This window comes from Rhipicephalus sanguineus, chromosome 7, assembly GCF_013339695.2.
Source record: "Rhipicephalus sanguineus isolate Rsan-2018 chromosome 7, BIME_Rsan_1.4, whole genome shotgun sequence".
Taxonomy (NCBI): Eukaryota; Metazoa; Arthropoda; class Arachnida; order Ixodida; family Ixodidae; genus Rhipicephalus; species Rhipicephalus sanguineus.
The window spans coordinates 126073969-126097856 of NC_051182.1; the positions used below are offsets into that span (position 1 = coordinate 126073969).

General features: G+C 47.1%; 1 protein-coding gene across 1 annotated transcript; it reads left to right on the plus strand.

Annotated features, from left to right (window-relative positions):
• The first annotated feature begins 744 nt into the window (after window positions 1-744).
• Window positions 745-22120, plus strand: LOC119399842 (nuclear protein localization protein 4 homolog). Its single transcript, XM_037666701.2, has 13 exons — window positions 745-923; window positions 1098-1178; window positions 1349-1461; window positions 2250-2441; window positions 4146-4194; window positions 4312-4400; window positions 5197-5500; window positions 7546-7704; window positions 9404-9530; window positions 10680-10840; window positions 12479-12787; window positions 20703-20808; window positions 21486-22120. The coding sequence occupies exons 1-13, from the start codon at window positions 921-923 to the stop codon at window positions 21599-21601; spliced, it is 1809 nt and encodes a 602-aa protein (XP_037522629.1). The 5' UTR covers window positions 745-920; the 3' UTR covers window positions 21602-22120.
• Window positions 22121-23888: the final 1768 nt, after the last annotated feature.

Below are 23888 nucleotides of genomic sequence, written 5' to 3' on the forward strand. Positions count from 1 at the left end.
GACGGTAGTATCCGGTATGCTACCCTTCACTGGGATTGGCGAATAGGTGTTTGAAAGAGGGAGAGAAAATAAATAACAATTTAGCAAGTTATGGCTAATGGTGGATAAATAATGGCTAATATCAGCTAGTGTCAGCAAGATAATGGTAATTGTTACCGCGTGTTCATTAAGTGATGCAATGAGAAATGCTGACACCTAGTCGGGTTGTTTTTTGTTCACGTGTCTGGCTGCTTAACATTGGGATATTTCGGGAATGCAAATTGTCTTCCAGGTGGCATTGGGTTGCTGCTTTCGGCACGAGGCCTTAATGGCGCACATGAAGCAAAAATGATGTCCCTGAATACACTGCACCTGAATGAAATATCACTTTCTTTCACAAGTATTCTGGTTGTGAGAAAACACTGCTAGAGAACGAAGGCCTCGTGTTCCTTTATTCTGCCCCCGCAATGACTTCGTCGTTATTTTCACACCTGTACCATCATGGAACCAAGAGGCCGTTGGCTGAATCTTTGTTTTATTCAAAATGACATTCACTAGAGGCCCGCGTACTTGGATTGAGGTGCACGTTAAAGAACACCAGGTGGTCAAAATTTCCGGAGCCCTACACTACGGCGTCCCTAATAATCATATGGTGCTTTTGGGACATAAAACTCCGGCAATTATTCAAATGACACTCACGGAACTCCGTCAGCGAGAAGGCGTTTAATCAGTTTCGGTTCCCATTCTCGCCTAGGTGGCAGCACCGCTCGCCAAACATCTGCGTCCGAGGGCATCAAACATGGCCGCAATGGCAACCGGAGGCAAAAGATGAAATTCATCGTGTTCGCATTGCCGCGCCGCATCTGATTTCGTCTTCATTTACTCGAGGGGGTAGACCGCAGTGTTTTGCAGGCGCAGTGCCGGATACCCATTCAGCAAATATGGTCAGTGTACTTAGATAAACGCCGTTCACACGAAGGACGTGGGAACGTCCGAACCACATATACGCGTCGCCTGATTCATTTGACGAATGCTGGTGTATTTGTGTCGGCGTTGAATCTGTCACCGTTCTAAGGCGGTGACTTTCTTCTCGTTCTAACGTGGTTGTTCTTTCGCAGATACTCCGTGTTCAGTCTCCCGAAGGTACGAAGAGGGTCGAATGTGAAACGGGTGACACAGCGGCTGTTCTTTACAACAAGGTAATCAATTAAGTACGCGCCGTGCTGTAACAACATTTCGCCGTCGACTGTACCGCCTAGCGAGGCCCGAGTCTTTTCCCGACGCCGCAGGCGGAACATTCGAAGCGGCTCAATTACAAAAGAACAACAACAAAGGTTGATCGCGTTTGCCGTTTCTCGGTTTATCGCAGATACAGAGTGCCTTCAACTTGCCCGATCTGATGTGTTTCACCGTCTACAAGAACAGAGAAAAATCGACTCCCGTTCCCCTGCAAAATACCCGGCTGTCCACGCATGGTTTCAAGTAAGTCGATTCGTTTTCTCTTTGTCCGTTCAACTCGCAGAAAAAAAGAAGTGCGTAGCCGAGATTGCATTGTGTGTGCGTGTGACGCGTAGTAAGACAAACCAGTGCAATCGTTGAGTGGATTCTTTAGCATGTTGCATTTCGGAAGCCTTATGGTTTACAGCTCCGGTTTTCTAGTGTCCAACGTAACAACCTTTTACGTGTCTTTTGTGCGTGGGCTAACCACTTCGTGGGTGCCCATGTTTTTGAGGCACAAATATTTTTGGGCAGATATCCAGCTACGCGTTTGAAACATACGTTAAATATTTAACGGAGTACGTCCACGTGTGTAAGCATCTCACTGTTTGACTAGTTTCAAAACAGCTGTCACGAATGCGTCGGAAACAATGCTGAAATAACTCCTTTTCTACTCCTGCTGCAATGACCCCTTAGTTTTCGTAACCCATTTCACATTACTGATGGTACTCCTTCCGTCTTCATGGTACTGTTTCGTTGCTTCTGATCCGTTCATCAAAGAAACATCTGATCTGTACGAGACATATTGTTGTTCCATAAAGCAGACATTTCAGTTCTTAACGTGCTTCATTTGACGTTTTTATGTGACAGGCATCAACACAAGAAACTCATTCAGTCGCACTAGAGAGATCCAATAGTGACATGTTGATCCTCTGAAACATCTGCCTTTTAGATGGCAGTCTTATTGTTGCTACCTGTTCCGTGTTAGTTCACATGTTAACTGCACATTTCCACAGCTGCATTGTTTTACTTTTTCTTTTGTTTTGTTCCAGACATGGTGACATGCTGTATTTGGTGCCCACGAACCAGGCTGCGCAAGTCAACGCTGCCAATGTCGGCAATGGCACCTTAGAAAGGAACGCCAGCCCCTCTCCGGCCGCCCCTGCCCCCGTCACCGAAGACGAGGTGGACGTCTTTCTGTCCAAACAGTCCGGCCTGATCGACCGACCTCGCGATGACAAGCTGTGAGTGTTCCACTACCATCAAGTGCCTTCTGCTGGCCCTAGTACATGTTTCGTGTGCATCGTGGTCATCAGCCTGACCATGCCCACTGCAGGTCAAAGGCTGCCCCCATGTATTGCCCATTAAAGGGGTCATGAAACGAAAATGAAACTTCCCGGTTGCAATTTTCCCTGATTTAATACGGATTAGACATACCAATTCCGAAATATTTCGGCACAATACCCATTCTGTAATTAATGACACCCATTTGAAATCACAGTTCTTTGGAGATCGCTAGCGACCATGCGCGACCGTCGGCCGCTAAAAGCACTAAAATGTGACGTCAGTGATACGTCATGTTAAGAGAAGTTACAAAGAGAGCGTTCGCTTTATTTTGCTCTGAAGTAATATAATTATAGGATACTAAAAAAAGAAAAAGCAGCAGAGCTATTTTGGCGCTCTGAGTTCTAAGCTGTACAATCACAGTGAGTGATCTGCTCGGTTCCGCTTTCAAGTACATCCGGGCTCTTTCACGTGTGTATCCATGCCTTCCCGTCGGTTTGCTGGGCTCGGTCGGTGCAGTCAGTGCAGCGTCGCAAGTTGTGTTCTACTGTGTGTTCTCGGTGGCTTAGTCCTCGCTATGCCAACTGTGTGCGTCGTCAGACAGTGCCGCACAACTTATGAAAGTGCAAACAACGTTCGCTTTCACAAGCTGCCCAGCGAGCCACAGCGCAGAGAAGTGTGGCTTCGAGCTATCAACCGCGATGGCCCCGATGGTCTGGGCTCAGAGAGTGGTACACCTATTAGAATAGTTAGATAAGCGATCGCACACACTGGCATACTGCTCAATATAGGTTTCAAGACTTGACCGTACCAGCGCGTATTTCCGAGCCGATCGGGTTCAGGAGGGTGATGGTCGGGGCTTCCGCTAGCGCAGGTTTTTCCACGTGGTCTCGATACAGGTGCCTCCACGGCGCAGGCTTGTTCACTGCAAACATTGGCCGGCACCACAATCTAAACAGTATGATGCTACGAACCACGGTCAACTAAAACTCAAAAACATCGCTGCGTCGCCATGTTTTGTCAACGACAGAGACTTTTCATTGGCTGTCTTAAAATGACGTCAGCTACACAGTTGACTGGAACGTGAGCGGGGAAACCGAATTGCGCTTTTTTAGTAATTCAGCGAACCCAGACATCAAACGAGTCGATGTATAGTACTAAATGGACGGCCAGGATTCTGAATACACACGTAGTTGAAAATTTTTGGAGGACGTTTCATGACCCCTTTAACCCGGTCCTGTGCTTGCTGCAACCACGTCATCCCCGCCGACTTCTTAATCTCATCTGCCCATCTAACTTTCTGTCTCCCCCTCATGGCACGTGTGCCTTCTTTTGGAACACTTTGTGTTAATCTTAATGACCAGTGGTTCTCGGCAACTAAGGTGTCGCACTGTTTATGTAGTTGTTGTGCACACAGTCCACTAAAGCACTCATTTTTCAACAAGTCAGCAGGTAACTAAATTCGTCGCTAAGCGGTACTCATTACACTGGCTCGTACTTACCGAAATTCTGTATCTGCCGGGCAACGCCCTTGTGTACACTGTAGTTGTTTGTAAAGATCTCAACTTCTTTGTTGCAATAGCGAAGCTAAAACATTCGCACTGCAGCCGTATACCTAACCGCTGCTTCTATTTGTCACCTCTTTTTTTCTATTTTTCGAAAAGCTGTCATCACGGGGCCAACGCAAAATGCGTCCACTGCACCCCCTTGGAGGTAAGGTGTCGCTCATTGTCCTGCTTTTCGTTTCGACTGCATGCTTGGGTGGACATTCTGTGTTTCTCCTCACTGCCATTAGCACATTTGTTTACTTAATTTATTTATTTATTTCAGCCTTATGACGAGAACTACATGCGGGAACACAGCATCAAGCATCTCTCGTTCCATTCATACCTCCGCAAAATCACTGGTGGCCTTGACAAGTGAGTTCTGTGCTGCATATATACTTCATCTGCTGCGATCTACATTTCCATTATCTAACAAACTTTCAGAAATACTTCCATCCAGTTAGTGCCTATTGGTCCATCCTTTTTGTGGTGCTCTGTCATATTCTTCAACACAACTTGTTCTCTACATCCATCTCTCTATGGGGCTCAGATGACGCAACCAACAAAAAAACCTTTACTTGCCACCAGACTGAATATGCGACCTTGCCACAACGTACAGGTGGGGAGGAAATTGTATTCGTTTTACCACTCAAATATCTCACAAATTTTGTGTTCCTTTCATTCAGGGTTATGAGTATTGCATAGACTGGTGGTGTCTGTGTCTTGGACAAGAAACTATGTCTGGCAGTACTGCAGGACAAATACGACAACGTGTTCTTTGAAATGTGGCAGTGTTTGGTGTGAGAGATTTTTGAGATGGAGAGAGATGCGAGGGATGGAGCCTAGGGAGGAGGGGGAGAGAGGAAGGGAACCATTGAAGTCTTCTTACATGAGACAGGACATGCACAGAAGGACATGCAACAAGTAAATAAGCCTTCTTCTACTTGTGGCTTCCTTTTAGCTAAGGACACACCACATAGTATATTATTTCTTTGCTTAGATGTGAAAAATATTCACTCAAACCCGTGTTGTACAAAGGTCTCTTTCCTCAAACCGTTTTCAATTGTGTGTTATCCTGGTCAGCAGCCCAGAGGATGCCAAGCCGTATCCAGACCGTGAAGCTAACAATCTCTGGTGCACCAGTTAAACATTGCTGTTTTCTGCCTTGCAGGGGCAAGTTTGCGGGGCTGGAGAACATCAGCTGCAAGCTGCGCGCGGGCTGCCGGGACCACGCGCCCTGGCCTCGGGGCATCTGCACCAAGTGCCAGCCCAACGCGCTGACGCTCAACCGGCAGGTGTACCGGCACGTCGACATGGTCATGTTTGAGAACCCGACCATCGTCGAGCACTTCCTGGACTTCTGGAGGGAGACCATGCACCAGCGGATAGGCTTCCTGTACGGCCGGTACGAGGCGCACAAGGACGTGCCCCTGGGCATCCGTGCCACTGTTGCCGCCATCTACGAGCCCCCACAGGCGAGTGCTCCAAACGTGCATATGCTGAAGTGCATATGCAAACATGCAGATCTGTGCATATGCTAAAGCAGCGAGCAACAAATGGGGTTGTTTTGTTGGTTTATGGGGTTCAACGTACCAAAGTGACTCGGGCTATAAGAGATGCCGTGGTGGAACACTCCAGATAATTTTGACCACTTGGGGTTCTTTAAACGTGCACTGAAATCATACAGCACACAGGCCCCTGGCATTTCGTTTACATGGAAATGCAACCCCCACGGCCACAATTGAACCTGTGTCTTTCGGGTCAGCAGCTGAGCACCGTAACCACTAGGCCACCGCGGTGGCTGCAACAGATGTGGACTCGGAATTGGGCATTGTGTGGTTTTCATCATCAATCTAACTTACATGTTAATTGACAGCTTGCAAAATAGTTACTGCGCATGCCTGAGTAGGTATGTTATTTACACAAACAGCCTCGACCACAGACTAGCAGACTTCTCCCTTCCTCTCTCTGTACGCAAGGGAACTTGCAATGAGGCGGGACATTCCTGCAGTGTGTTTTGAAAAGCCATTGTGCTGCTCCCGCACCTTTGCTGGAATGTGGAGAAATGAACACGCTTAGAGCGAGAAAAGCAGTCTGGGAACGAGACATTTTGTGCGAAAACATTATTACTGGAAAGCCAACATACAGATGTTTGCAAAGTGTCCATTGTCTACGATGACTGTCAGTGTGATTCTTGTAAGTGCAGATGTGAAACGCTTCTAGAAAGCTATTCTCTTTATTAGAGGAACGACGCGTCTGCAGGCATATATTTGTTGAGGCGTGGAAATTTATGTAGTGTTTGTCATTCAGTTGTGTCATTTTGTAGAGAACACTGTAAACCAGTAGACCCACGCAGTAGCGTAGCTGTGCATACATGTAAGCCAGTTTGGCTTCAGAAGCTTTTGAATGCTCCGAAAGCTCTCATGTGTTCCGAAAGGTCGTCACAGTTGGCATTTAATAACAGATGCATTCAGTGTCCCGGCTCTGCGACAGCACAGCACACAAGCTTTTTGTTGGCAGTGTAGGTCCAACTACCATGAAACGGGATGAAGGAATCAAATGATGTTTAAAAAAAGGGAATCGGAAGACTTTAGTAGATTCTCAAGCTCTGAGCACAATTGATCGCTCCAGAAGCGGTCTTGCCACAAATACCAATATCGTCTCAAGAATTGGGTTCTTCCCGACGTGTGTAGTATTGCTCGGTTAGCTGAACTGTGCATTGCCTTTACCCAGCAATGTGGCTTAGCAATCAAGGCGTTGCGTTTTCTAAGCACTGTGACGTAGATTCGATTCCCAGCCGTGGCGACCACATTTCGATGGGGGCAAAATTGCGACAATGCCCGTCTAGTTAGATTAGGATGGCCGCCAAAGAACCCCAGGCAGTCTAGAATTAAAGGGGTACTGACACCAACTTTTGAAGCGGAGTTTACTCTGCCTTACAAATCTCCTGTATGCTGAGACTGCATTGACCAAGTGTGAAGCTCAGGAAATGCTGGTAAGATATTTTATTTTGACATTAAAGTCTATTTTCGCATGGCGCACGTACTGACATCGACACTAGCGTGACGTCAGCGTGCAGTATAAATTCTGGTGACTTCACACACCAGTATGGCTAGTTGTGATGACGTCATGTACCAAAACATACAAAATGGGCCACTTGTGCATCAACAACGGAGCTACCGAGGGGAACGCCCGTGGAGACGTCACGGTATCTTGCGCGAGCATGTGACGAGAAGCTCATACCGTGTCACGATGTCAGGGTACAGTAGGAACTGAAACTAGCTTTTAGAAACATGTCGTAAATAATTTTTCAGGGTGCACTCACGTTTACCAGTACATTTCCTAGGCTCTTGTGGGCTTGGCTTTTCATCTGACGCAAAAAAACCGACTGATAACATGCGTGTCAGTATCCTTTTAACCTGGAGTCCACCACCACGGCCTGCTTCGTTACTGTACCGTGGTCCTGGCAAGTGAAATCCCGGAATTCCATAAAAGATGAAGTACTATTTTCCCCTCGCAGGAGAGTACGCCAGACGCAATCAAATTGCTGCCTGACGAGAAGGAGCAGCTTGTGGACGAGCTGGCATCTCGGCTTGGACTGGTTCGCGTCGGCTGGATCTTTACCGACCTTGTGCCCGAAGACCTTCAAAAGGGAACTGTAAAGCACCTCAGAAACATTGTAAGTCTACCCTTCCGGCTTTGGTCTGTTAACGCTGCTACATTCAAGTCGTTGCGGGGCGACATTTTGCTGCGCCAATAAAACAAACCGTCAATGCCGGGTAGTAGTTGTTTCCACCTCGTGGAAAGAGTGCATTTGCATCTCTCGCCATATCTCACCCCATACTACTCAAATTCACTGCACACATGCCTACGTGTGCGTAGTTACAATGGAGTTCTGTCGGTTCTGTTGCGATAGTTATGTGTGCTTGGCCCATTTCGCATGCGATACCGTATAAACGCGTGTAAGGGCCGCACTTTTTTTTTCAAGAAATGAGGGCCAATTTTCAGGGTGCGGCCCATACACGCGACATTTTTTTTTTAAGTAAAAACGCACCAGTTAGCGAACGAAGAGCGTTTATTGCAGTAACGACATTTCTTGCGACATACGTGCTCAATCGTCGTCACTCGGCGAGTCCTCAGACTTGGAGTCCGAGATGAGATGGTGTGCTGCAAAGCGCCGTCACCCCACATGCAGTCATCTTCCGTGCCATCCAAGCTGTTAGATATCCCGGCGACTTTAAAACTTCGGGACACAATGTCCGTCGACACCGAGCTCCACGCAGATAGGATCCACCCAAGTACAGTCGCCAAGGCTAGTCCCTTTACACGCAGCATGTCCGTTGTGAGTGCAAGACCATCATTCCGCACTTCAGTCACATAGCGGAGCAAGTCTTCTTCCAAATCGGGAAACTTGCACTGCTCTCCTCGGAAAGCGCGCTCAGTGCTGTTGGTGTTTCGCAAGGCTTCTTTTTGAGCACACCAACGTCGAACACACTTCTCGTCAACGTCGAATTTTCTGCCGGCGGCACGTTTCCCATGCTCGAGAGCATACTCGATCACCTTCAACTTATAGCCAGCAGTGTAGCTATTCAGGTACTCGCCCATCTTGCCAAAACGTGAACGCCGAGTAGAAAACAAGCTAGCACGAAGGTCATCGAACAGTGCAGAAGACTACAGCAAACGGCTGGCTGAACTGCAAAAACCGAACAACGCGAACGCCATGCCAAAGTTGGTGATGCTAATGCCGATATGGATAGCGCCGATAGCGCGTTTGTATAGAGATGTGAGAAGCTAAAGATAAAATCCTGCTTTAACCTTTAGTTGGCGGGTCTATGAATACTAATAAAAAGTTAAAATTTTTAGCCCACTTCACGAACATCTTAACACGAATAAAATCCAAAAATATATATCTATATACTCTGGTGACGATGATGATGGTTGCGTTTCCTTGCGCCATCTATCGACTACGCCTAGAAGCTTACGCGCGCGCGCATTTTGAATACGTATTGGTTGAGGAAAGTGTGGGTGCGGCTCTTACGCGGATTTTTTTTTTTAGAATATGCACTTCAAAAAAACGGGGTGCGGCCCTTACACGCGTTTATACGGTAGTTACGTGTGCTTGGCCCATTTCGCCATGCCCCACACTTGCGGAGCTTCTGTATACGACTGTGTAGTACTGTTGTGTGTATATGGCTGTGCACGTATGGCTGTGCATATGACTCTTTCTCTACAATTCGCGCCGGTGTGATGCAACTAGAGTGAGGAATTTCTACTTCTGGGACCTTTACTACAAACGCACAACCTACGTCAGTCGCGTCTCCTCTGCTAGGTGCCAGATTTCAGTACATCGTGGTTGGCCGCTCTCTTCCTCCCCGCAGGAGTCGTGCTTCCTGAGCGCTCAGGAGTGCATCATGGCGGGCCACTTCCAGAACAGCCACCCAAATCCCTGCCGGCTCTCACCCGACGGATACTTTGGCTCCAAGTTTGTCACCGTCTGCGTCACAGGTAAGGGCACCTCACCTCTTCTCCTCTATACTTTCCGGTCACGTGCAACCGAACTTAGCTTTTTGACAGTGCACCTAGCTCATTGTAATACTGGCAGTAAACCTTAGTCTCGATGCTGTTTTGCTCCTGTATAGACTAAAACTCTCATTTCTAGAGTTGCCAGTTCTGCTTGTAGTAAGCAGACTTGGACTTCTTTTTTCACTGAGTCGCTTGTAGAATTTTCCACTCCGACGTCACATATTTTTTTGGCATATTCACGTTTTCCCTGCAAATAAAGTGTATTGCTCATCATGTTCACTCATAGCACGTTTGTCAATGAGTTTGTGTAGTTGAGCATTCAAATCAAACATACATTGGGGGAGTGAAAAGTAAAATTATTCATGCAGTGTAGAGAATGATTAAAGCTATTTCTTTGCCTTTCCTTTGTACTTGAGCAACCTTTTTATTAGAATCAAAAATATTTTCAAGAACAAGAAAAATTTATTAAACTCCGCTTTTTTAGGGCTTCTTCGAAAAAGTCTCACCGCTGTTTTTAGAGTTCTTTTGGGATGATTATTTGCTTGTTAGCTTGGCGGCATATGTCAACTCTGGTAATTACGCTGAGAACATGAATTCCTTGTGAGCGCAACAAAAACTGATGTTACCTTTTAAAGCGATTAGTTCAAGATGCACATCACTGTGCCATTTTTGACATGAAAAGAGAAAGCTTCTTTATGTCACCGAATTGAGAGGTGGCAGTCATGTGGTACTGGACACCCACTGACAACACCATGCTACTATGACTGTATACGACTTCCTTTCTCTCTCGTATACTGTCGTATACGAGAGGGAAGGGAAGGTTCCTCAGTGCTTCAGAGAGAAGCGTAGCTTTGCCAAGATAACTTTGACAAAGACACATCGCTCATTCGTAACCAGTTTAGCTGACGTCGCATTTCAGTGCAGTTACACTTCGATAAAAATGATGTGTAGCACGTGTCACGCCCTCTGTCAGTTGACCAGCAGAAAACGCGTTCCCCGCCACACAGCAGAGTGAGTGTAAACTAGATCGCCCAGTAGACCTAGTCATCAGTGTTTGTTGCCGTCCAAGTGATGTACAAACCAGCCCAGTTTGGGAGGACTCTTGCAGTGTTTGTTCTTGCCTGCATGTAGGTGACTCTGAGAACCGGGTACACATGGAGGGTTACCAGGTGTCCAACCAGTGCATGGCGCTGGTGCGGGACAACTGCCTGGTGCCCACGCGCGACGCCCCCGAGCTCGGCTACGTCCGTGAGTCCTCCAACGCCCAGTACGTGCCCGACGTCTTCTACAAGGTGTGTGTGAGCGGGTGCTTGTGCCATCCCCGCAGCTGTGTGCGTGCTCAGATGGGTAATCTCGGTGACGCTACCACCATGCCAGCTGTGGCAAACTGTGCTACGTGCTATGTTTCCTCAAAGTATGGTAGATCAGCACCCACCCATTGAAGAACATACTCTGACTTTCAGAAACGAAATTGTGCACTGCCTGCCATTCCAGCGTCGAAAGGCTTGAACAACCGAGTTCGCAGCAATCCAAGCTGAACCATGTTGGATCGCACTGCTGCTGTGGCCATGGTGGCACCGTGGTGCCTACACGTCATTTTTACTGTGTTAAAAGGCAAACATTGTTCTTTATTCCATGCAAGAGCAGTCCAGAAGCTGCAGTTGTCATTTCGTGACTGACTCACAGTACGAGGGCATCGCAGCTCCTTCTGTGGTGCAGGTGTGGCGCAAAGCACACGCATTCCTGTGACGTGCAGTACTCATAGATTGAAACTGGGCGTCATTCTTTTTTTTATTCTTATAACAACTGCTATGAGTAATTGCTTGTGATAACCGCATGTCGCTGAAAATCTGGCGGCTAAAAGTGATGTTGACTCTGTTGTAAGTGTTCAAGTAAAAATTTTGCCAATATGACACGAACTGTAGACGCTGGAAGTGAGAGTATGTGCACTACTTAGGCCTAAATTTTCGCATTTCGACCTGCATGTGCTGTACTTTCAAGACGTTGCACGGGAATTATACAAAGCCTCCGTTCATTTGCCACAACTGCTGCGGATGAAACCATGTGGTTGCTATCGACACGATTATAAATAGCTGTCACACAGTTACGAAGGTTGTTCCTCCTTTCGAAGGAGATGTCGACTGTAGCAACAATACCTTGATTTGGGCGAGTTGGTTCATCATTGTAGGGTACGTAAACAGTGGAAACGACGAGAATGAATAAAATGCAAACGACAGGAATGGCGCTTCTTTCGTCCTCACTGTTTGCACTGTTTACGTACCCTGCAGATATCGATTCTGTCAAAAAGTGGTGACGTTGCGTCGTACTTCCAGATGTCCTCCCTTTCTGCCTTTTCTCTATTCATTTTTTTCCTTTCTTGCAAGTGATAAACTATTTGTGCTGCTTGAACGATTTAAACACTTGGGCATTTCATAGTCCGTGTCGCAGAGCACACCATGAATCGCAACAGAGCCCAATCAACCGCACTTGGTTCCTTTCCACTGCTTGCTCAAGCGAGCCAATTGTAACAGAGAAATTTGATCTCGTTTGGGCTCAAGCAGGATCTAAAGTGCGCCAAGTGACAGTTGTATCAGTTGGCGCCATTGTACATCCCTCATGACCAATCCCTGCACACAGTTTTCACACAATTCGTGAACCAGAAGGCATATACCGCACCACGGAATACGGAATACTATTCCATTTGCTACGTGTCATCACATTTCGCGCCACTGGAGCTTCCCTTACGGGGTACACTGACATATTTCGATACGACTAATCAGGGAGGACCCATACGGAACCGTGGTACGGTATATGCTTGCAGCCAACCCTGATGCGTATGCTTCTGGACGCAAGTGCCGACTGACGTCTCGGAGCTGTTCTTTGGTTAATTCAACTGGAGCATCATGACATGCCCTTTGTGGCTTTTGCAGTACACCGACTCGTATGGCAACGAGGTGACCCAGATGGCACGGCCACTGCCCATCGAGTACCTGCTGGTGGACGTGCCCGTGTCGACGCCCAAGGACCCCAAGGAGCCGACGTTCTATGCGGCACCGGGCAAGCGGCACTTCCCCGTCGAGAACCGGCTTCTCGAGGGTCACATCCAGGACCTGGGCGCTGTGGCCAGGCACCTGTCCCAGTTCACCGCCAACAACGCCGGCAGCGAGAACGTGCTCGAGGCCTTCTCAGACTTCCACCTGCTCCTGTATCTCGCCTCGCAGGACATTGTACCACTAAGGGTATGGTGCTGCGGACGCAGCTACCGTATTTATTCGAATATAGGTCGACCTTTTTTTTCCAAAAATGTTGCCCATAATCAGCCATCGACCTGTATTCGTGACCAAAGAATCTCGACCTATATTCGCGATCAAAGCGACCAAAAGCACCGCACCTATGGCGTTCAACTGCCGCGCCTGCTGTTCTTCAAGCAGTTCCTGCTACATACGCACATTATATACCATAAAATCTGGTATAAAAACCGTACCCGTTCGCCTTTTCCGACTAAGTAACTAAGAAAAAAAAGTTATTTGTGCAATAGCTGCACACCGCCTTTTCAAAGCCCCCGCGAAATGCAGCCGCTCCGCCATGTTTGCGCTGGAACCCGCGATTTCCCTAGGTAGGCCGTGAAGTCCCTAGCCCCCTAGCCGTGCTGCCTGCCGACGCGCAGCCGCACTGGCACCGGCCTAAGGCCTCACTCTTCGTTTGTTGTTTGATCTGACGTGACGGTTCGCATTTGCATATGCGCAGTTGCGATGGTGTCACGTCGGTAGAGCTACACAGCTGACTTCAAGCGTCAAGTGATACTTTTTGCCGAGAATTCCAGCAATTGTGCCGCTCAGCGTGAGTTCGACGTAAAAGTTGATTAGGGGTTTGCGGAAGCAGCGGGACCGACTGTTCGCGTGCAATGGATAGCGTCGTGCTTTTCGCGGCCCAGCAACTGGCAGGCATGACGCTCTTGAAAAAGAACTGAGGCTCCGGGCGTCAAGGAGGCCCTGCAAAAGGCCAACAGACCTGGTCGTCATACCCCTAGGTATGACGACCCGGCTACATTAAGGACCGGGTGGCGAAGAGTTACAAAGAGTGGCTCATGAAGGAGGATGCTGCAATGACACCGACGGGACGCCGCGAGAAGGGCTTCCCTCAATAAAGTTGCGACGTGGGTGAAGGACGCGCGGAAAGACTTGCCAGCGGAAGTGATCGTGACTGGCTTTAAAAAGTGCTGCATTTCCAACGCAATCGATGGCAGCAAAGTCGACGTCATTTGGGATGCCGAGGATGCCTGCGAAGAATCCGACAACCTTCCTTGCACATCTGACGAACATGACACTCCCGGCAGCGACTAGGGCGCTAAGTTAATTGTAAATAAAGGTGTGCTATGTTTCAATTTTCCTGTTTCTAAAAAAAAACATGGGTCGACCAATATTCGAATATTTTTTTTTTATTTCTCGTAGAGCGCTATAAGTAGGGGTCGACCTATATTCGTGTCCGACCTATTTTCGAATAAATACGGTAGCAATTATATGGACACTCTCGATGGGTTTTCGCCATTGGTTTCGCTGGTGCCATCATTTTCCGTATAAAGTCCAAATTGATAACATCACCCTGCACATTGTATGTTCTACCAGTGCTGGCGACAAACGTGGCTGAATCGGAGATGAAACGAGCCGGCCGTCTCCGTTGCAGGGAGGGCGCATGCGATAACATCGCCCACGTGTGAGGCCTGCCGTTGATTGCTCCACAAGCAGAGAGAAAATGCCCCGCCCGTCTTTCGTAAGGAGCGTGTAGGGAAGCCAAGGGAGGGTGGGAGGGCTGCGTTACTCGAAGGGCACGGTCGCTGGCGCACACGCTACCTCAACAGGCATCAGGAGACTGCTTGTAGATTTGCTGTGCTCTCAACGCTTACTTTGTGTTTAGAGAACTGACAGCACAAAAGATGCATCGGTCCCTGGAGCGGCCATATTCCCTTAAACCAGCGTTTTGTTGAGTTACGCGAGATCGGATCTAAAAGATTAACCTGCTAGCCTTACTTCGTATAACATTACAATTTGTTGCTGTCACATTCATTGCTTCGCCCTTAAGCAAAACCGTGATTTTTTAAAATTTAAATTAAGGGAAGTCATGGCTCTTGGAATTTTTTTTATGTTCTCTATCAATCAAGATGAAACGTGCCAAATTTATGCATATTTGTGTGCAGATTTCCAATGTGCAATTATTTTTCTTGTACATTGTGTAATTTATAAAAGATTCATTCCATGTTCTTTGCGAGCATGAGTTTGCCTGAAGTAAGAGGGTTACAAAGTAAATCAGCATATCATATAATCTGGAATGGCAACTGTATGCAAGAAAACAAGAGTCGATGTATTAAACCTATTTGAACAAAACTTATGGTAGGTTGAACATTCGCAAGTGACTATATCAGACTGTGATTTCAGTCACGAATGTTCAGCATACCATAACTTTTGTTCAAATAGGTTTAGAATATCCATTCTTGTTTTCTTGCATATAGTTCATTACAAATTACAGTCGAACATGGATATATCGAACCCACATATATCGAATTTTCGGCTATATCGAACTCGTAAATTATCCCCTTGAAAATCCTTTGTAAAAGTACAGTCAAACCCCGCTACAATGAAATTGACGGTGCTCGGAAAAATGTTCGTTGAAGCGAACATCTCGTTGTAGTGAAATCGAAAAAAATATGGCTGATCTGAGCTAGTAGAACAGTGAAACTTTTATTTCCAAAATTCAAAAAGTGTCTGCTGCTTCCTTTGCATCCCCAGCAGAGTCACGACGCGATTCTCATATATGCATAGCGACGCTACGTTGAAAAGCACGCAGAAACAACGGCTTTGGCGAATGAACCAAACAGGCACGTGCGCACAACACCAACTGCACAGTTGCACTAATACGCTAACACTAGCTATTCACCGACAACGGCGAAATACAGGTGTGCTATCGCGGAGCAATGACTTACGCCTTATTCTATGCTATTCTTATCCACCACTCGCGGCTGGCTGATCCCGTTGATAACGCGGATGAATTGTTGCTCCAACCACCGGTCGCACTGGCCAAGCGCGAAAAGCATTGGCATTGGACAAGGCGTCGTTCGGCGACCGCACCCCAGGGCTGCTCGCGTTGATAACGCTGGTGTACCGTCGTTCTGACCACTAGCGAAATGCGAAAAGCACAAAAAGCATTGGAAAGGCATCGGAAAAGGAATCGTTCCATGATTGCACCCCAGTGTGGACAACTGAGCTTTGGCTTCGGATTGTCTGCAACTAAGAAGCAACTCAAGCCAGTTGCGAAAGCAGGGCAGTCTGATCGCCGTCGTTATCAGGCAATGGCAGCCCCCGCCATGCTCAGTCAACAGCGGCGGTTTCTGGTGGTGCCAACACGCGATTTAGACTTTGAATTCGTATTTTTATGTTCTAAAATGCATCAAAATGTCCGGGATTGTGTTTATTGCACGATAAATTAAATTTTTGAGCCCGGAATAGCATCGTCAAATTTTATTGAAGCGGAACGGCAGCAGAAAAAGTGAAGTGTTCATTGTGGCGAGCATATTTATGCATTGACTCCTATGGACTGTTGACGGGGAACCAAGAATTTTTCGTTGTACTTGAAATTTCGTTGTAGCAGAGTTCGTTGTAGCGGAGTTCGACTGTATAGAAATTCGCACATTTATATTGAACGTTATTTTTACCCATCGGATATATCGAACGCTGCGAGAGCTGGAAGGTGCGCTTTGTAGCGCTTCGGCACTCGCTGCGCCCCGCGACCTTCGCGGCACCGCGCCTCCGCCGACACCCGAAACATGAGGGCAAGAGGGCTCAGACTGTACTCCTGTTGGGCGCATTCTCTAACTTGCGGAACGGCTTTTTTCTTCTTTTTTTCTCTCTCTCTTTCTCATGCTTTCTCCGTGTTACCGTCGGCTCGGAGAGCAGGAACGAAGGAGCCCGCGGCCTCCTCCTTTCGCCTTTTCTTTTTTGTTGTTGTTGCTGTTTTGTGAGTTTTGATCAGCCAACCATAGCTCGCGCCTTTCGTACATCGCCGCTGCCCTCGCAGGTAGCCTGGGTAGCCGTCGTGACTGATCGCGAGCGCTTTGTTGGCGGTGTTCACTCGTTCACTTCCGTGAGTTGTCGCATGCATACCACAGCAAAAGGGAGAGTTGGGCTAGTTGGCTTGCGTTCATATAGAAGCAGCGCAAACAACGTAGGACACAGAAAGACTTGACAACTTGTGTTGTCAAGTTTTTCTCAGGCACTGTGCTGTGCTCCCTAAGGGCTGCAGAAATAAGTGCCTTTTTCTCTTCTCTAACCTCATACAACAAGTCTTTCTGTGTCCTACGTCTTTTGTGCTGTTTCAATATGGTCGCATACCACCGCATTCCTCTTTTGCGTGCGTGCTCACCTGCGAGCTCCAATACATTGAGCTGAAGTTTCTGCCGGCCAACATGACAGCGAAGCTGCAACCGCTCGACCAGGGCATCATCAAGTCCTTCAAGGTGGGCTACAGGAGGCGACTCCTTGATAGGCTGCTGGTCAACCTCCGCATGGGCACCGAGCTGAACGTTGACCCGCTTGGTGCCATTCAAATGATGACTTGTGCCTGACGAGACATGAAGACGGACACAGTGGGGCTCTTCGATTTTCCACTTCTGGCTATCCGCGGGCTGTCAGAGCCAGCCAGAGTGCGCTCGTTTTTCTCCTGTTGCTCCGACCCCTCCCCGCGGCGCACTTCCGATTGGCCTTCGTTTTTCTCGGGTTGGACGGTTCTGGCGACCCGTGGGGAGCCTGAGGGTCGCCAGAAGCTTCCAGGACAATTTAGTCGTGGAAGCTCTCAGGAAGGTTTCGAGCTAGCAGACGCCGAAAAGAGACTATACACGCTCGCCGCCATCTTTGTGAGGACTCGACGGATTGCAATGCGTGCGCTTGGGGACTACAACTTCGCTTGTCCTTACGCTCGGCGCCATTCCGCCGTGCGAAATGGCGCAATGACGAGTGGCGGCGAGCATTTGGAGCTAATGTTTATTGCTTTTCTTACGTGTACCGTGAAGTTTCCTTCCGTGAACACCGCGGCGAACTGTCGCGTTCTAACTGCGTCGTGCACATGTCCCAAAAGTTATGTACACATTCGTACGCACGCATGGAGACCCCTTTCGAGTTTATTTTTTCGTAGTAGTATTCGATTGTGGTGTCGTGTGTGCTTTATGTGCATTTAGCTGAGACGATTGTGGCCGAACTAGTTATTTCGCTCCGTGATATGTTTGCGTGCGTGAACCCCGTCAGAACTTAACTATTTCAACTAGGTCTTCGATGTTGATAAAATGCACTGATTGAATAAAAGCGATCGCGACACTGTTTTTTGTGTGATGCTCGTTGGTCGTGAACGGCGTGCGAGCGTACTTCGATCTACGGGCCAGTATATGAGGTATGGTATTATGTTAATTATGCTGCGATGCGTCGATGTGAAAAAAGGGAGATGAATTCAAAAATGTATACATCCTTTTGTTGCTTATTTCGTCGATGGCTTTGTCTTTTTCCACCTCTTAGTAATAATGCCATGCAGTATGTACGCGGTTATCACCTAGTAGCTCAATAAAAGCTGAGCTAATGAGATTTTTAGAGTGCCACTTAGGACTGGAAAAGAGGCTCAAGCAACATCTGCCAAAACGAGTCGAAGACGTGTCACACAGAAGTTTATTTTAGATATAACGCGCACTCGTGGTACCGATAACGCCGCATGCCTCAAGTTATGACAAAACGCAAACTGGTCAACGCGTGTGTGCGACGTAGTACACGATAGATCCTCGAGCTCTTTTGGAGACACGATCACTTTCGCGAAATGTTCGCGTCGTGTTGTGCAGCGACTGTTACATGTACTAAGCAGACGTGAGCTGGTTAATCTGTTAGCGGCGCAGTAGCTCACCTTGCATCGCTTTCGTGGCGCCGTGTGCCAGCTGGCTGTTTTGTTCGTGGACGGGGCAAGTTGCGCATGATCTTGCGAACGTACGTGATCGTATCTCAAATGCGTATGCTTGAGAATATCACTTCAGCTCTTCAGCAAACCTAGCCACATACTTTCAAGCGGGCAAAGCAGAAAAAACTAACGCGCACGCGGTGCAAAGTTTCATTTGCTGCCACGGCGGTAGCGTTTGGTTACGTTTACGCTGGCTGTCCCAGCGTTCGTTTTTGTAATCTTCGGGCAGCTTCGGGTTGTCTCGGGCTTCCCACATACGTGACCAAGACGCTGTTTCCTGTCACGACCGGCACTAGCTGGCTGACCCTCTGGCTATCTCTGGCTGCCAGCGAACTGCCAGAAATCCGAAAATCGAAGATCCCCTCTGGCCAACTTGCTTCCGGAAGGCAGGCTTCGTGACGGCGGAACTTGCGGAAACCGGTGAAAACTGTGACGACAAGCACATAGACGACACGTTTCACGAGTTGTCGTCCCTCTTCCCGGCTGCCGTTCCACCCGAAGTGTCTGCGGATGTTTTCGTGGAAGCGGACTGCAATGTTCAGGCTGTTGCGAGCCTCGCTGATGAGGACATTGTAGCTGCGGTCGCATTGACCTAGGATGCCCAGGCCGACAGCTCAAGTGGCAACGAAGATCGTCCGGACGAGGCGGCGGCTACACGCGCGTACTCTGCCGCTGAAGTGGCGGCAGCGTTCGGCCTGATTCGCTGTTTTTGCAGCGACATGGAGGGAACCGGGCTGTCACACCTGGACAGCCTCGACAAGATCGAGGCCAGCATCTTCAATTTCATTTCGAAGACGAAGAAGCAGGCCAAAATAAGATATTTTTTTTCCGCGCAAATAAAACATTCTGTTGCATCGTGTGTGCGGAATTAGTTGTCATTCTCGAATGCGCCGATTGTAGGTGATCGTCCGCCACTGGTACGGTCTCGGGGCCTGTATTTTTTTATATCGAATTCTTCATATATTGAACTAATTCGCGATCCCCTTCGAGTTCGATATATCCGTGTTCGACTGTATTACGATATGCTGATTCACTTTGTAACTCTCCTGGTCTAGGAAAAACTTGCTCCCCAAAAGACACATGAAATGTTTTTTACACTGAAACGTCAATATAATGAACACGGATATAACCTATTATAGCATATAATGAAGTAAATGAAGAATAGTCTTGTCATAAATGCAGTGCTATGAAACATATGTTTATAAAGAATTTTTGGACATAACAAAGTTATTTTCGTGTCAGATGTGACTGTTATAATGGTGCTTGAGTGTATTTTATAAACTACTACTCATTATACTAGAAAAATAATTGCATATTTGAAATCATCACACAAATATACATAAACTCAGGAAGTTTCATCGAAATTGGTCAAGAAATTTCACAAACGTTACAATCTCCTTTGTTATTACTACAATAGGCAAATTACTACAATAGGCCTCACAAGAATATACAAATGACGCATGGATCAAAAGCAGGGGGCACAAGACTCACAACAGTGGAAGCACTTTTATGATTGGGCCATTATTTCTTTAGAGTACACTAAACTCAGTTGTTTTGAACATGGCTGTGCACAGCCTTGGGGCTCCGTGCTACAAACGGGTGGTTGTCTATTTTCCCTTTCTCACGTTGTGTGTTTCATGCATGTACCTTCATGCGGCATAAAGAATTATTCTTGTAACAATGATAGCTGCTGATATGTCACAGTAAATACCTTGATGTGTTTCAAGATATCTATTTTGAGAAAATTAAGAAACGTGACGATTGTGAAGAGCCACAAATATGTGTACATACACATAACATCAGCAGGCTCTCAAGGAAGGCATTGTGTCATTTTAGCAGCAACATAGGCGAAAAATCAGTTGCCCTGTATATTTTTAAATTGATATTTTAGCTGAAATATCGCATTATGAGATAGGAAACTTGGCAGCTAAGGAGAATAATTTTATATTCCAAAAAATGCTTTCTTTTTTTCAAACATCAACCTTTTGGTGATTTTTCTTTTATCTAGAGATCCATGCCCTCCCCCAAAAAGCATTTTGACATTTTTTCCTTGCAGATCGAGAGAATTTATGGATGGTCTTGTCTTCTAATGATATCTTGCATTGTGCGCTCCTACGTTGTCTTGTTGACATTACAATATTTCCTTACGTGTTTACTTGTGTGTGTTTCCAGGAGACCATGGTGCCCCTTTTAGATGCAATTCGCACGAAGAACCGGGACATGGCCCGACAGTGGACGACAAACGACCACTGGCAAACATTCGAGCAGATCTTACAAGGTACACTTACGTCTTGCTGGAACTAGACCGTTTAACAAACTGTGCTTCATTGTACTAGGTGTACTCTCAGTAGAACAGACCAGTGATTATCCGATGAAAAAAAGGGTCCATTTTATGGAAAGTCGGTAACATTCGAAAGCGGGGTTGCAGTGCGACGTCAACAGTGGTGACATAATAAAGAAAACACCTCTAATCTCTTCAATTGGTGGCCAAATAACACAGAAGTAACACAGTTGTGCAGGGAAGGTCTGTCAGTGTTCATCAAAAGGTGGCTTTCGAGACACAGCATACCTGGTTAATACGTACCTGCCGGGAACGCAGCACAACTACGCACTGAACGGTAGTACACATTAACCACCAAGTACAAGTTTGCATCTCCTGATGCGCACAAACTTTCTTCTTTTTTTTTGCCTTATCTATATACTGAACAAAACCATTAAGAGACTGTTGTTTAATTTCCACAGTGATCCCATTTTAAGTAAGTGATTTCCAGTCACCTATATCCTGCATTAGCTTGTGTTTGATGCGTGCTGTTTCAAGTCTGTTATTAGGACACAAGAGATCTCTAGGAGCCTGCCTGCGCGTTCTTTCATTCCTGTTCTTTTTCTTTCTTTTTTTTTATGCTTGCACTATTGTCATAGCTTGTGCGTCCTAAGCGAGAACCCACCGTATTGCAGGTACCGGCTCGGAACACAGGGAGGGGGCCTCGGCCGCGTCGTGGACGTGTCAACACTGCACCTACCAGAACACCAAGAGCGGCAACACGTGCGAGATATGCGGCCTGCCACAATAGGGAAAAAAACGTTGTCGGCTGCATTGCGATTGCTTGGACTCCGTTCTTTCTTGCTCATTCTTAAATCTTCCTCTCACACTCAATTATGTTCTCGCTCTTTTTTTTTTCTTTCTCCCAGATTTCTCCGCTACAGTTTCCTTTTACGTTTCTGAGAAACAAAAGCCCTGTCCTCCGAAAAAAATCGACAGACAGTGCGTGGCACGCTTCGTAAACGCTGCGTCTTGTAAAGGAACCCCTCGACCGAACAAGGATCGATTATTTATTCAAACTCCGTTCAAAGACGTTTGTTTTTGCCTGTGCCTTTTCTGCATGTCTTTTCTTTACCCTTTTTTTTTCTGGTCGTTGGTGCTGAGGCATTAGTAGCTTTTGGCTACCTCTGCCATTCTGGCTCGCCCAAGCTGGCACAGACACTTGCTGTGAAAAATATAAAGAACGCAATCATGTTGCAGGAACTGAGTTGACGGGCGGTGCGAAATATAAAATAAAGGATGCAATCAGTGTGGCTGAAACATTTAAGGAGAGTCAGTTCGTTATTCTCTTTGTGCAGATGCACTGGTCCCATAATGCTGGTTTGAACAGTTTTTTTTTTCTTTAATGACGTTCGTGAGGTTGTACACAGTACTACAACTGCTGCCAGTCCTACGATGCTCGCAACGTGCACATGCCTTGAGCATAGTAAGTGAAGGGAAACAGTGAGACTTCTTGAAAGGACACTAAAGTGAAATATTAAAGCAGTTTAGACAAATAAGTTATTCTTCGGGAATTCTGTTGTCATTAATTTTGCCGTTGTAAATTATTAGAAGAGAAAATGAAGGTCGAGGTTTCACACTTCAATTTCGCACCGGGACTTGAGTGTCGTGTGGCTTCACGAATTTGTCTTTTCGTGTATTTCGGCCGCATTGGTTCAGTGAAGTTTTTTGAAACTCGTTATGTTTAGACTATGTCCCTTAAGATACAATGTAAATAATTTTTAGTGACAGATGATTATGTAGTCCCTAGCAGATACCGTCAGTCTGACACCATGACGAGCTAGTGCAGGTACTTCCAGGCAGCGTTGCCACCGGTATTTTTTTTTTTGCGCATTTTCTCGCTTACCAAGCGTCTTCTTACAGTAAGAGTGGTGCTTTCGGTTTTGTGAATCGTAATGTATTAGTACGAGAAAAATCGTTTTTCTCTTCAATCTCCCTTTAAGACGGGGACAGAAACAAAAAAAAAACAACCAGTACTGTCACCTGTCCGCGCCGTTTTCTTTGGCCTTGTTCCCCTTCTTAAAAGAGCCCTGCAACGCTTTGTGAACATAGCCAGGAAATACTGCCAATCTGTAGTGAAGGCTCCCGCAAACATCTGAGCCAAATATTGTTGCACTGAATGCTGTAGGGAATTCACCGTTTTGTTTCCAAGACACCCAAAAACTCGTTTGCCCTCCTCTTGGCAAACACGGGCATGGCCTCATTTTATGAGCGTGAAGACATCCGCGTAATACGTGTGCTGTTTCAAACATACGGCGTGTCGCTCCGTTTGCAGGACCTATTTGCCGGAGAATGGCACTTCCTTTCTCAATGTGATTTGTATTTTTAATTAAAAATGAAGCCATTTGATAACAAATAGACTTGTCGAGTCTGTGTGTTCTGCAAAGAAAGGGAGGGGGGCGTTGTCAAAAAGTACTGGGACATTGCATGGAATAGCACCAGTGCCCAGGATGTAGCAGTGCTTGTGTTGTCTTTGTAAGAAGGGAAATGCTCATAGTATTGGGCGCGAGGCCCACCACTGGAAACGCCGGCGCCGCCGTCGGCGTGACGTGCTTGGCAGGATCGTGTGGTCTCGGCGGCAGCGTCGGCTGCTTGTGGAGCGCTGCCGCGTGCTTTGAAAACGAGTTTTCAAGTTCCGCCTGCGCTGTGGTCTGTTAAAATACGGAAGTTTTCTTGCATTTTCTACTCAATTGAAACCATTGTATTAGAGCGGCTGCCTCAGTGCCGGGCTTACGCAACGGAGCCCAGTGTCAGCCTGCACCGGTACTCGCGGGACAAGAAACCGCATGAAACGTGGGTTGTGAAGCTAAGAACTGGCAAGCAGCTATCGGCTACGTTTCGTGTGTGCAACAATTACTTCCGCGACGAAGACTTTCGCTACTGCAGTGCGTCGGGCCTGCGATGTTTGGTGAGTAGCAGGTAGCGCGCACTGAGACGATGGTTCGCGCACGCATCCCGCCGGCTAATGATGCTTCTCTGCCACAGGATGGAAGAGGCGCTACCTTTTACCAGGTGCGATACCATCTCAGAAACTTCCC